This window comes from Bubalus kerabau, chromosome 5, assembly GCF_029407905.1.
Source record: "Bubalus kerabau isolate K-KA32 ecotype Philippines breed swamp buffalo chromosome 5, PCC_UOA_SB_1v2, whole genome shotgun sequence".
NCBI lineage: Eukaryota > Metazoa > Chordata > Mammalia > Artiodactyla > Bovidae > Bubalus > Bubalus kerabau.
The window spans coordinates 125,805,095-125,820,149 of NC_073628.1; the positions used below are offsets into that span (position 1 = coordinate 125,805,095).

At 37.8% G+C, this 15,055-nt stretch overlaps 1 protein-coding gene across 4 annotated transcripts in view; it reads left to right on the top strand.

Annotated features, from left to right (window-relative positions):
• The window catches only part of NSL1 (NSL1 component of MIS12 kinetochore complex), a 70,217-nt gene that overhangs the window by 17,949 nt on the left and 37,213 nt on the right, over positions 1 to 15,055 (top strand). For 3 of the 4 annotated variants that reach the window (XM_055583006.1, XM_055583009.1, XM_055583005.1), the window contains exons 4-5: positions 791 to 845; positions 14,418 to 14,485. In XM_055583006.1, the coding sequence (XP_055438981.1) occupies positions 791 to 845; positions 14,418 to 14,485 (123 nt within the window). The remainder of the gene's footprint in view (positions 1 to 790; positions 846 to 14,417; positions 14,486 to 15,055) is intronic. The other variant, XM_055583007.1, reaches the window with a different exon arrangement.

The following is a 15,055-nucleotide window of genomic DNA, read 5'->3' on the forward strand; positions in this document are numbered from 1 at the left end:
ATCTCTCTCATCTACTTTTAAAGTTTCCTCAGGAGAAACATTCAAAATGTATTTATTTTCCAGTATCTTTCTCCCTATTACTACCCTTCCTCCCTGCTCCCACCCTCCCCATCAAAAAACCTGTAGTCAATATTACATAAAAGAAAGTTTGCTGACCTAGATGGGGTGTTGCTGTGGAAGTTTAAAAATTGATGCAAAAATGAATGGGATGAGGATACTAAAGACAGCTTTAAAACAAACAAACAAAAAACTTTTTTGGCTCCTGCTTCTTTGGGCATGAGAAAGGACATTTTCCACTTCCTTTTTGCCTGAATTATGGATCCTGTTCTTAGAGTTCTGCTACTGCAGTCCCAGTGTATCACAGGTAGGCATTAGTGTGCTGACACTTTTAAAAACAGATTTCTGTGTGAATATGAGTTCGAGTTCTAACCACTTGTCTTAAAATGAACTTTTGAAAAACAGTCCGTTAATAGTTTGAAAACTACCTTATACTTTAAGATTCTGTCACTGTGCCTTTAATTTGCTTGTATGCTTATTTATGTTGCTGCTTCTTAGTGTATGCAGTAGGTGGCAGTACTCTAAAAGGTATAATTCAAACTTAATTTGATCTGTTCTTTTCTCCTGCCTTCCCTACAGGATCTAATTTGGACGTTTGTTTTGTTTTGGGGTTTTTTTTTTTTTTTTGGCAAAAGAATTATACTGCTGACTAATATTTGTTTATATTAGCCAAAGAAAATGTTTCTGTAAGTCACCTAGTTGTTCATTTAAATCTGTTTTATTTTATGTTTAGAAGCAGTACCACCCTGTTGTACATCTGTTGGACCTAAAATATGACCCTGATCCAGGTGAGCCAGTATTCATTTGTGGTAAAAATGAAGCATGAGCTTGTAACTTTAGGAGTTCCTGATACTCCTTTAAAGGATTTAGCATCAGGGGTATCTTCCCTTTGATGCTCTAACTCACTCCCAGTCATAAGTGTTTAGGTCTTTTTCTCACTTAGGTTTATGAGAACTAGCTCTAAACCTACCATCTCAGAATTCCTAGGGTCAGGACCCAGGAATCTGGACTTCCGTTAAGCAGTCTCCTAACCTAGAGTATTACACCTTCTCCATCCACCTTCTCCTATAATAGCGTCCCGTCTTTAATACTATTATATTATCCATTCTTTGCATTACAGCCAAAGTGACTATTAAAGCACTCATAGTATCTTTTCTTCTTGTGATAACCATCATTGGTTTTTCATCATTTACAGAATAAAATCCAATAAAAATATAATATTGAACTTAAGAGATATGTACACTTGTTACACCTTTGAATTCAGTTCTGTTTTCCACTTAGGTGCATCTTGTAAAACACAAAGAAATAAAAAGAATATAAACTTTGTAAATCCAGCAACAGAACTAACATTGCTAAAAATGTGGATCATGCGTATTTTTAAATAACTCTATTCTTACCTTGAAAAATGTGTAACAATTTTCCTAAGAGACATTTTGGAATTTGCCTTTGGCTCTCTAAAGTACCAATTTTGAAGTCTTTGTAAAACAGTTAAGATCTTGATTTATTTGTATGGGACTTCTATACTTACGGCTTTGAATACCTCACCCTTGTTGAATTCTGATTTACCTTCTAACATGTCCCCTGCCCTTTCAAAGTGTCCCAAGCCAATGGGATAAACGGAGAGGGGGAAGCAAATGCAGGCTGAAGTTGGCTAAAATTATCACAGTCACTGTGTTTGACAATAAACATTAACCTAGTAACACTTACTTTGTTATCGGTTTGGTTTGGTTCAGTTCATTCACTCAGTTGTGTCTGAATCTTTGCGACCCCATGGACTGCAGCATGCCAGGCTTCCCTGTCCATTACCAATTCCCAGAGCTTGCTTAAACTTAGGTCCATCGAGTCGGTGATGCCATCCAACCATCTCATTCTCTGTCGTCCCCATCTCCTCCTGCCTTCAGTCTTTCCCAGCATCAGGGTCTTTTCCAATGAGTCAGTTCTTCGCATCAGGTGGCCAGAGTTTTGGAGCTTCAGCTTCAGCATCAGTCTGTCCAGTGAATATTCAGGACTGATTTCCTTTAGGATGGACTGGTTGGATCTCCTTGCAGTCCAAGGGATTCTCAAGAATCTTCTCCAGTACCACAGTTCAAGAGCATCAGTTCTTCAGTGCTCAGCTTTCTTTATGGTCCATATCTCACATGCAGTCATAACTACTGGAAAAACCATAGCTTTGACTAGATGGACCTTTGTCGGTAAAGTAATGTCTCTGCTTTTTAATATGCTGTCTAGGTTGGCCATAACTTTCCTTCCAAGGAGCAAGCATCTTTTAATTTCATGGCCGCAGTCACCATCTGCAGTGATTTTGGAGCCCCCCAAAATAAAGTATCACTGTTTCCCCTGTTTCCCCATTTATCTGCCAAGAAGTGATAGGACCAGATGCCATGATCTTAGTTTTCTGAATGTTGAGCTTTAAGCCAACTTTTTCACCTCTTTCACTTTCATCAAGAGGCTCTTTAGTGCTTCACTTTCTGCCATAATTGTGGTATCATCTGCATATCTGAGGTTATTGATATTTCTCCTGGCAGTCTTGATTCCAGCTTGTGCTTTATCCAGCCCAGCATTTCTCATGATGTATTCTGCATATAAGTTACATAAGCAGGGTGACAATATACAGCCTTGATGTACTCCTTTTCCTATTAGGAACCAGTCTGTTGTTCCATGTCCAGTTCTAACTGTTGCTTCCTGACCTGCATACAGGTTCCTTAAGAGGCAGGTCAGGTGGTCTGGTATTCCCATCTCTTTCAGAAATTTCCAGTTTATTGTGATCCACACAGTAAAAGGCTTTGGCATAGTCAAAAAAGCAGAAATGGATGTTTTTCTGGAACTGTCTTGCTTTTTCAATGATCCAAAGGATGTTGGCAATTTGATTTCTGGTTCCTCTGCCTTTTCTAAATATTTGATGTCACACACCTTCAAATAGACAATTACTGTAACTGCTTGATATGTCTAATCTTAGATCTTTATCAATACATTTGTATGTGGGCAGATAGACATAGGGAGTTTTGAGTTGTTAATATATATACAATATATTTTATTCTGTGATTTTTTTTTTTCATTCAACTATGTAGCATATGGTTCATCTCTGTGCTTCTTACTGGTAATTTTTTTATGCTTTTGTACACATACACACAATTTTATTTAAATAGAGTATACACTTTTTTTTTTTTTTTTTGGTTTTGGGTAGGGGGGATTTTTTAATTTGTTTTGCTTGCTTCCTCTTCTCATCTTCCACTCACAACTCCGTGTATAATTTGTCTGAGGACTCTCATCTTCTAGAAAATCTTTAACTTAATCTTTTAACTTTGCTTTATCATTTCTTCTGTTTTTGTACTATTCTTGTTTTATTTCATGATGTATTTTTCATCTGTAATGTCTGTTATGATTTCCTTTACTATTGCATGCATGCTAAATTGCTTCAGTTGTTTCTGACTTTTTGTGACTCTCTGGACTGTAGCTTACCAGGCTCCTCTGTCCATGAAATTCTCCAGGCAAGAATACTGGAGTGGGTTGTCATGCTCTCCTCCAGGAGATCTTCCTGACCCAGGGATCGGAACCATGTCTCTTAAGTTTCCTGCATTGGCAGGTGGGTTCTTTACTAGTAGCACCTGGGAAGCCTTTCTTTAGCTATTGGAGGATCCTAAACCTTTAGGCAATGCCAAAGAATGCTCAAACTACCGCACAACTGCACTCATCTCACATACTAGTAAAGTAATGCTCAAAATTCTCCAAGCCAGGTTTCAGCAATATGTGAACTGTGAACTTCCAGATGTTCAAGCTGGTTTTAGAAAAGGCAGAGGAACCAGAGATCAAATTGCCAACATCCATTAGATCATGGAAAAAGCAAGAGAGTTCCAGAAAAACATCTATTTCTGCTTTATTGACTATGCTAAAGCCTTTGACTGTGTGGATCACAACAAACTGTGGAAAATTCTGAAAGAGATGGGAATACCAGAGCACCTGACCTGCCTCTTGAGAAACCTATATGCATGTCAGGAAGCAACAGTTAGAACTGGACATGGAACAACAGACTGGTTCCAAACAGGAAAAGGAGTATATCAAGGCTGTATATTGTCACCCTGCTTATTTAACTTATATGCAGAGTACATCATGAGAAACGCTGGGCTGGAAGAAGCACAAGCTGGAATCAAGATTGCCGGGAGAAATATCAATAACCTCAGATATGCAGATGACACCACCCTTATGGCAGAAAATGAAAAGGAACTAAAGAGCCTCTTGATGAAAGTGAAAGAAGAAAGTGCAAAAGTTGGCTTAAAGCTCAACATTCAGAAAACGAAGATCATGGCATCTGGTCCCATCACTTCATGGCAAATAGATGGGGAAACAGTGTCAGACTTTTTTTGTGGGGGGGCTCCAAAATCACTGCAGGTGGTGATTGCAGCCATGAAGTTAAAAGACGCTTACTCCTTGGAAGGAAAGTTATGACCAACCTAGATAGCATATTCAAAAGCAGAGATACTACTTTGCCAACAAAGGTCCGTCTAGTCAAGGCTATGGTTTTTCCAGTGGTCATGTATGGATGTGAGAGTTGGACTATGAAGAATGCTGAGCGCCGAAGAATTGACGCTTTTGAACTGTGGTGTTGGAGAAGACTCTTGAGAGTACCTTGGACTGCAAGGAGATCCAACCAGTCCCTCCTAAAGGAGACAAGTCCTGGGTGTTCATTGGAAGAACTGATGCTGAGGCTGGAACTCCAATACTTTGGCCACCTCATGTGAAGAGTTGACTCATTGGAAAAGACCCTGATGCTGGGAGGGATTGGGGGCAGGAGGAAAAGGGGACGACAGAGGATGAGATGGCTGGATGGCATCACCGACTCGATGCACATGAGTTTGAGTGAACTCCAGGAGTTGGTGATGGACAGGGAGGCCTGGCATGCTGCGATTCATGGGGTCACAAAGAGCTGGACATGACTGAACTGAACTGAAACCTTAAAATCATTTTCAGATTGCTCTATTTTTATTTTATCTGCAGCAAATTCCTCTCCTTGACATTGGTTATATTGGCTGTCTTTCATGGTTGTGATTTCTTCATATATTTAAGAATTTTGCTTAGCAAGTGTTTCTTGACCAAGTTTTTCATGTGCTTACTTTCTTATTGCTGCTTTCCCCTCTTCCTGTCTAGTAGTTTTGTGGTTGCCTTCTGTCTGGCCCTTGAACAGTCCCAGGCAAGAACCACATCTTAAATTGACACTGGGAGGGCCCCTGTTCCACTGTAATATTGGTGATAGTGGATCTAGTCACTAAGTCAGCAGGCAGCTTAATATAGGCCCTGGCTTTGAGGCATTTTCTCCCATCATCTAGTGTAGCTTTAAGTATGCTACAGCTCAGTAGCTCAGTTTGGTTTTTTTTTCCCCCAGCCTCCTTTTCAGGGTAGGAAAACTCCATTTGAACCCTTGGTTTCATGTATGAGGCCAGCTCTCCCCATTCCCTGCCCCTCTGGTGCATGTTGATACCGTTTTATCTTGTGGGGAGCAAATTCCTGGTTATTTACTGCCTACCTTCCATCTGCCCTCCAGTGGATCTGTAGCTTTAGCCTGACTTAACAGCTTTTTCTCGTCTACTTTTTTCTGGTTCATAGAAATTTACTTTGTACATGCTTTGAATTTGTCTTTAAAAATTTTCTGTATTTATCCAGTGGTACTTTGGACAAAAGTGGGGAGTTTATGAACTTCCAAGACCAGCTTGACTAGAAATTTAGGATACTCTTAAAAACACAAATCAACTTTCATTCCTCTCTGCTTAAAATTCTAAAGTCTTCCAATTTTAAAGAATACATAATAGACTTCGACCTTCTCACCATTCCTTTATGTGACCTGGCCCTTCCAGATTCATTTCAAAAGCTTTCCTTTTTGTTCTGGCCCTCTGTAGACCCTCTCTTTCAGCAAAGTGGTTCAGCTATGTGTGTGGGTGTGTATTTGTTTTTTAGTTTCTTTTCCATTGTAGGTTATTACAAGATATTGAGTAGAGTTCCCTATGCTATTAATATATAGTAAGTAGGTCCTTGTTGGTTATCCATTTTATATACAGTAGTGTGTATATTTTAATCTCAGACTCCTGATTTACCCCTCTTATACTTGGGTAACCATAAATTTGTTTCCTATGGCTGTGAGTCTGTTTTTCTTTTGTCAGTAAGTTCATTTATATCATTTTTTTAAGATTCCGCATAGAAGCAATATTGTACGATATTTGTCTTTGTCTAACTTCACTTAGTATGATAATCTCTAGGTCCATCAGTGTTGCTGCAAATGGCATCTCATTCTTTGTTGTGTTTGAGAAGTATTCCATTGTGTGTATGTACCACATCATCTTTGTTGACTCATTTGTCAGTAAACACCTAGTTTGTTTCCATGTTTTGACTGGCTGTTGTAAATAGTCCTGCTGTGAACATAGTGTTGGCTATATGTCTTTTCGAATTACAGTTTTCTCCAGATAAATGCCCAGGAGTGGAATTGCTGAGAGATCTGTTTTTAGTTTTTAAAAGAATTGCTGTGAAAGTTGCTCAGTCGTGTCCAACTCTTTACAACCTCATGAGTATACAGTCCATGGAATTCTCCAGGCCAGAATACTGGAGTGGGTAGCCTTTCCCTTCTCCAGGGGATCTTCCCAACCCAGGGATCGAACCCAGGTCTCCCTCATTGCAGGTGTATTCATGGCAACCTGAGCCACAAGAGAAGCCTAAGAATACTGGAGTGGGTATCCTATCCCTTCTCCAGAGGATCTTCCCGACCCAGGAATCAAACCAGAGTCTCCTGCACTGCAGGCGGATTCTTTACCAACTGAGCTATCAGGGACTCCCCAAGGAATTGCCATACCATTCTCCATAGTGGGTGCACCAATTTACATTCCCATTAGTAGTGTAGAAGGGTTCCCTTTTCTCCACCCCTTCTCCAAGGTTTATCATTTGTAGCCTTTTTGATGATGGCCATTCTGACTGGTATGAGGTAATACCTTATAGTAGTTTTGATTTGCATTTCTCGAATAATTAGCAGTGTTAAGCATCTTTTCATGTGCCTGGTGGCCTTCTGTATGTCTTCTTTGGAGGAATATCTATTTAGGTATTCTGCCCATTTATTTATTTATTGAGCTATATGAGCTGATGGTGTATTTTGGAAATTAATCCTGTCAGTCACATAGTTTGCAAGTATTTTTTCCTCAGGTTGTCTTTTTGTTTTGCTGATGGTCTCCTTTGCTGTGTAAAAGCTTTTAAGTTTAATTACGTCCCATTTGTTTATTTTTGTTTTTGTTTCCATCACTCTAGGAGACAAATCCAAAAAAAATACTGCTGTGGTTTATGTCAGAGTGTTCTGCCTGTTTTTCTCTGGGAGTTTCATAGTATCCAGTCTTACATTTAGATTTTTAATCCATTTTAGCAAAGTTTGCTTTTGTATATGGTGTTAGACAATGTTCTAATTTAATTCTTTTACATGTAGAGCTGTCCAGTTTTCCCAGCACTACTTGTTGAAGAGACTGTCTTTTATTCAGTGTGTATTTTTGCCTCCTTTGTCATAGATAAAATGATCATAAGTGCATGAGTTTACTTCCCCCAGTCACTTCTAAGGTTGACATCTTCTCAGTTTTTCTTATTTAAATGCTACCTCCGCAGAGAGATCTTTCCTACTCATCCTGGTAAAAGTAATCTCTCCCCAGTTCTCTGTCATAATACTTGTTTATTTCCATAATATCATTTGTTATGACGTGCTTGTTTGTTTCTTTATGGTTTCTCACAAAACTGAAAGCTTCATGAGTTTTTTACTTTGCATTTTTGTTTGCATTATATGAAACCAGCATATAGCATCATGCTCAGTAAATGCTTACCACATGACTATTATTCACCCATGCATTCAGCATATTTATTGAATGTCTGCGGTATGCCAGAACTAGTCTCACTGTGGAGGATGTAATGGTGAACGATACAGACAGGGTCCTTGCTCTGTGGAGCTTATGTTCTAGTGGGAGAAGGAAAGTAGCAACAAATAGAAAAATAAATAACATCAGTGCTAGGGTGATGTGTTTAGGTGATGGGAAACACTTTTCTGAGGAAGTAGCAAGAAGGACTTTATCTTGTGACAATCAAGAGGAAGAACTTTTCAGTTAGAAGAGCTAGAACAAGGTTCCTAAGAATGAGCTTGAGTATTCATAGAACAAGAGACTACTGAGCTGTAGTGGAAGGAATAGAGGGGAAGAGCATTACAGGAGAAGGTTAGAGTCTTGACTGAGACCAGGTAACACAAGCTAGGAGTTTGAAAATATGTGGTACCTTAAGACAGATGCAGTTCTTGAGTACTGAAGGAGCTGGTGAGGTGCAGGTGTGAGTAGATGCCAAGGATCCTAGCACATGTGTTAAACAGATGAGTTAAAATTGTGGCAAAGTGTTATCTTCCAGAAAGTCATAAGCCACTCCTTAGTTTTTGGTTTCCTTTTCACCAGGGATGCTACTTTTTAACTCATGGTTCTTATTCATGCCTTTAGTTACCCTTTTTAGAAATTAGGATAAGCCAAACATCCTATATTATGCATGCTTGCTCATACATGTTCATAAAATACAGTGGAAATGGAAAGGAAACACTCAGTTAATGCTTTTTTTTTTTCTTGCTGAATTTCTGAATTTGTGCAGGCTTTTGGAATTTCATGTTTCCTAGTTTAGTCAGTGCAATGACCTAAAAGCAAAACAAGGTTGATTACTCAATCTTTCATTTCCACTTTTTCATTTCCCTGTGTTTTAGAAAGCAAGTGACTAGGGAAGGCAGTGTACTCAAGGGTGCCTAACTTCCACATTTTTAAGAGCTAACTTTTATATATATATCTTTGCAGCAGTCTTCTAATTAACTACCTACCAATAGGATGAGTTTTCATTTGTTATTAATAACTTTTGTGATCCTATTCGTGAAACTAATCATTCTTTCCATATCATCAACTTTTAAAAAAAGTTATTTGAAATTAATTGACAAGGCTCCCTTTTTATTATTTCCTGTCCTTCACTAAACATGTAGTGATGCCAAAGATCTATTTTAAGCTTCTCTGTAGTAGACTTTATGATAGTTCTTTTGCTGACCCTACAGGCAAAGGACTTAGAGACAGTTCCTCTTTTTTCGTAATAATGACAGCTTGCTTAAGCCATTGTTAGAATATTTACAGGTAGTCACCCACTTACAAATGGTTACATTTCAGACATTTATACTTAATCTGAACTTTGAAATTTGAACTGTATTTCTCCCCTGAAAAAATGTGCAAATGGTATTATAAATAAATAACTTTCTGGCTACCCTTTAAAGACCTATGTAAATCTACATGTGTTCGGTCACTCAGCTGTGTCCGACTCTTTGCGACCCTATGGACTCTAGCCCACCAGGGCCCTCTGTCCATGGGATTCTCCAGGCAAGAATACTGGAGTGGGTTGCCATGCCCTCCTCCGAGGAATCTTCCCAACCCAGGGATTGAACCTGTGTCTCCTGCATTGCAGAATTCTTTACCACTAAGCCACTAGGGAAGCCCCATGTAACATATAGTGTAGCTGAAATACTACACATTTATGATGAAAAATATTAGGAGAATCACACTTCAGATGCACATTAGTTCTACTGCGTGACATATACATAGAATTTGGAGGTAATCATTTGGGTTCAGTGATACCTTTGTTTGTGGTGAGACAATGAATAATGGTGCCATGAAGGTGTTCCCATTAGGTGATGGAGAGAGCCGTTGAGAATGCTTCTGCAGGAAGCCCATCCATCTCCTGCATGGCAGGGACCAGGCGTCTGGACGTGAGACATTCCTAAGTCCGATGTTTGTTTATCAGGAGTACCTGTAAGCTGTTACTAGTTACAGCAAGTGGAACATTCATTTAAAATAATCTTAAGTGAGGAATTGAAAAGTTTGTGTATTTTGAATTCCTGAGTAGATGTTAATGCTGGTGAATGCTTTTCCGATACATTTACAGACGACGTATTTCATTTTTAGTGATCATATTTGTGTGTTTATTTTTCCCCCCTTTTTGGGTTTTTTAAAATGTTTGTGTGTTTAGTTTTATTCCTAAAATTATTGATGCTCCTTAGTTTTCAAAGATGGAATTTCATTTACTTAACTAAAAACAAAACAGTACTTAAATGTTAATAGTTGAAACAAATTTAACTCTAGACTTTTTAAAATTCTTTGCTAGGCATAATTTATTTTCATTTTTATCTTAAGAGGTTTTTATTGTAGCAAAATTTTTGACCGTTTGTTAACTTATAACTTATAACTCATATATTCATATGAGTATAGTATAATTCCTGGCAAAGTGGTAGTTTGAAAAGTTATGTATAGAATATAGAAGAGTGTGTGCTGTGAGTTTCTAACTCTATTTAGTGTTTATTCAGTTATTCGTTTAGTTCATATACATTTCTCAGCTCTCACAGCTTCTTTTTTCCCATCTGAAAAAAAAAAGAGGTTGATGAAACCTGCTTCCATCACAGAGTTGCTAAAGTTAATACTTAGGATTGATTGGCATTGTATGACAGCCCATAATACTACAGAAATGCACTATCAGAAGAACACGTGTAGGGAAAACTTCCTTTCCTTTTGTTTCTTTTACCTGAACTCTCCTTTTCATAGCCAAGTTTGTCAAAAGAATAATCTACACCCATCAGCTTCACTTTCATTTTTGTCAAAAATCATCAGTAGTATTAAGCATTGATATTGTTATGACTATGTAAATGTTCTTCAGTATGAGTCAGGTAATCATACGATGAATGTATTTTCTTTCTTGAACATCTTACTACCCCCCGCTTTGGAATGCTTTATTTTTCTGTTCGCTTTGTTTGCTGATGTGTCTTTCACTGATTCTTTCCCAAACACTTCAATAGAACGGTAAAATTCCTCTCAATATAGTAAACACTTCCATCAAATCCACTTAAGAAAAAAAAAATAAATAAATAAAACCCTTTCCTTTTTTCTTGGAGGTTTTCCTCTGGGAGCCTTTTGTCTTCCTGTTCAAATCTGGACTGTTTGCTATTTAGACCTGCTGAAGAGCTTTCATTCCATCTGTTTCTTTCCTCATCATCCTGGGAATTTCCTTTACTTCTGTTTTGGATCATGTTTCCTGGTTCCTGTGTTTTCTTCTTTCTTGATTTATTCTCTTGTTTTGGTATAGCACATCCTCTACCACCCACCTCCTATTTCCACTCACCCCCAGCCACCCAGTATGAAATCTTCTTAGTCTATAACATATGTTATAACATAGCTCTTACAACATCTATGAAGTTTTTACTCGCCTTTCAATTCCCTTGTTGCATTGACCTCACCTTTGTGCCTCCATGGCAAACTTTGTCATAGCCTTCATCCATCATACTTTTCAAGCACCTACTCTACAAGTCAGACACTGTGTTCAGCAGGAGGGAGTCCAAGACTAAGAGAATAAGGTTCTTGTTCCCAAGAAAATTCTGAAAAATAGGAACACTATGGTTCTCACTGCGGGGGCCGTACTGCCCCCTAGCGGTCCTTTGAAAAATAGGGGGAAATTTTTACTTACAGCACTAATGGGAGGGCATAGCTGGCATTTTATAGTCAGGGGCCGAGAATACTAAACGCAGTTAAGTCCAGCACCAAACATTCATGTATGAAAATCTGTTTGTAGTTATCCAAGCCTGGGACCTAACTCCATTTTACATGCAATCCCAAACTACTTGGCACTTTTTACATTGTTATTGCTTGTGCAACAGATGGAAAACAGCTATTGTCCATCAGTGTGTGTTTGCAGAAGAAAATTTTTTGTTAAGTTACATGTGTTACTACGTGCTGAGTGACTGAACTGAATACAACTTTCTAGAGTAAATGTTGAAAAAGATTTTGTTCAATATTATGTGTATGTTTGTATGTATTGAGCTATAATATACAGTGCACAGCTTGATGAACTTGTACACATATATACATATTAAAGTATGTAACTGCTGCTTGGATCTAGATACTGTCTGCAGAGTTGGGAAACATAGGATAAACCTATTTTTATGGTTTTTAAAATATATTTATTTTTAAAAATTTATTCATTTTTTAATTGAAGGATAATTGCTTACAGAATTTTGTCATTTTCTGTCAAACCTCAACCTGAATCAGCCATCAGTATATATATATATATCCCCTCCCTCTTGAACCTCCCTCCCATCTCCCTCCCCATTCCACCCCTCTAGGTTGATACAGAGCCCCTGTTTGAGTTTCCTGAGACATATAGCAAATTTCCACTGACTATCTATTTACATATGGTTATGTAAGTTTCCATGTTACTTTCTCTGTACCTCTCACCCTTTCCTCCCCTCTCCCCATGTACATAAGTCTATTCTCTGTCTGTTTCTCCACTGCTGCCCTGCAGATAAATTCTTCAGTAGTATCATTTTTCTAGATTCCATATGTATACATTAATATGCGATATTTATCTTTCTCTTTCTGACTTATTTACTCTGTATAATAGGCTCTAGGTTCATCCATCTCATTAGAATCGACTCTAATGTGTTCTTTTTTATGGCTGAGTAATATTCCATTGTGTATATGTACCACAACTTCTTTAACATAGGATAAACCTATTTTTAAATAGTACCTTTTCAAATAATGTGCCCATTATGTTTTCATATGTACAGTAAATATAGTCACACTGTCCAAAAATCTGGAAATATCAGGAAAATATCCTATTTATTTCATTTTTTACATGTTAACAGTTAGATCCATTGCTTTAAATTTTACTTGAAAAGGTAACTTGAAGTTAAAAAAGAAGATATTGACTATATTATTTGCAAATGTAACTAACACATATTTATTCTGCTTCCCAATTTTACAGACACTCTGTACCCCAAAAAGTTTCCTTATATTCCTTGCTGGTCAATATTCTGCTGCTCTCAGAGGTAGCCACCATTCTGACTTAATCATCATATTTCTTCAAATATTCTTTCTATCTCTGTTAATTTACATATGCAGGAAAGGTAAATTGAACTAAAAAAGTCTTTGCAACTAGAGTTGCATTTTATCAATCTGATTATGAAATGTTTTAGATCCACTTACAACTTTCCTACTCCCTTTTTTCAAAAGATGAATTACTTAGAAATTTTCAACATTTTTGCTTGCAAAGGATTTTGGTACAGTGTGTAGAACAAAGCTAATGGGAAATATGTAATGGAAGATTTGTCTTTTTAATAGAACCAAATGTTACTGAATTAACAGAAGCACACAAAATGTAGGAATCTCATTTTTATTAATAAAAATTATTTTTAAATACTTCCTATTATTGCCACACTGTATATTAAAAGCTTTTTTACAGTGATAAGAAATTATGTGAATATTAAATTTTTAATTAGATTGCTTGTCTTTATTCTTACTCCCTGGTGGCTCAGGCAGTAAGCGTTCTGTTTACAATGTGGGAGACCTGGGTTTGATCCCTAGGTTGAGAAGATTCCCTGGAGAAGGAAATGGCAACCCTCTCCAGTACTCTTGCCTAGAAAATCACATGGATGGAGGAGCCTGGTGCAGGCTACTGTCCATGGGGTCACAAAGAGTCGGACACGACTGAGAGACTTCACTGATTCTTACTCTGAATCTATCCACAAAGGTCAACCACATATCTTCTGTCTGTTGAGTCACTGAGTCGTGTCTGACTTTTTGCAACCCAATGGACTGTAGCTCGCCAGGCTCCTCTGTCCATGGGATTCTCTAGGCAAGAATACTGGAGTTGGTTGCCATTGTATCCTCCAGGGGATCTTCCTGACCCAGGGATTGAACCCATGTCTCTTGCATCTGCAGTTGGATTCTTTACCACTGTGCCACCTGGGAAACGCCGTTTTCTCCATAGTTCTCATATTTCTGTTTTTGTCTTATCCATTCTATGTTCCCCATCGCCTTGCAACAGTATGACTGTATGATCTCTGAATTCTTTTTAAGTGGATGTGATTACTGAACTACTGAATGTAATCTGAATTATGGTGGAATTTCAAAGTGGGAGATAATATTTTCTATTGAATTTAATCCTTACACTTTCCAATGTTTTAATGTAGGGAATTATTTTGATGTAACACTTTTAATAAGGCCATCTCATTTGTAGATACATTGTGCTTCCTAATTTTCACCATTTCAACATCCTGTACTTTGTATTGGTATATTATCCACACTCTTTTAAGATTATTTCCTCCCTTCTTATTCTAGTCAAATAAATAGAGTATGTTATTTCACTTATCTTCTGTTTTCTATATAGAATAACCTCTGATTTTCTTGTTAAATAAAGGTGAAGAGTCCTCACAGATTATTGTCCAGATAGCACGTGCTTGTCTTTTATGACTTGGTATTAGATTAAAAAGCCTAAAATATTGTTTGGTGGTTTCTTTGCAGCCCCTCGGTTGGAAAACTTGAGATGCAGAGGAGGAGCAGTAGCTAAGGAGATCAGTGAAGCCATGAAGGTAACTACCTACTAAATTATAAGTGAATAACATGTGTAGCTAGGTATTTGCTTTCAGCATTCATATGTGTCTTAGTCTGTTGTAATAGGAATTCTCAGTAGTCTTTTAAATAGATCTTTAATGAAGTTATTAAATGACTGTAACATTCAGAATAATTACCATTTTTTAGGTACCTACTGTGTGCCAGTGTTATACCTGGCTTCTTTAAAGGTTGGGCTTCCCTGGTGACCCAAATGATAAAGAATCTGCCTGCAACGCAGGAGACCTGGGTTCCATCCCTGCATCGGGAAGATCCCCTGGAGAAGGGAATGGCTAGCCACTGCAGTATTTTTGCTTGGAGAATTCCATGGATGGAGGAGCCTGGCAGGCTATAGTCCATGGGGTTGCAAAGAGTTGGACACGACTGAACGATTAACACTTTAACTTAACTTTCTTTAAAGGTTGGTTATATTTTTTGAGTTCTGAGAGTTAGAAATCCATCAAACAATTTTGGATAATAACACTAACATTTAGTCAGCATTTATGAATTAGGCCCCGTCTAACTGTTTTACTTATATTGTATTACCTCAT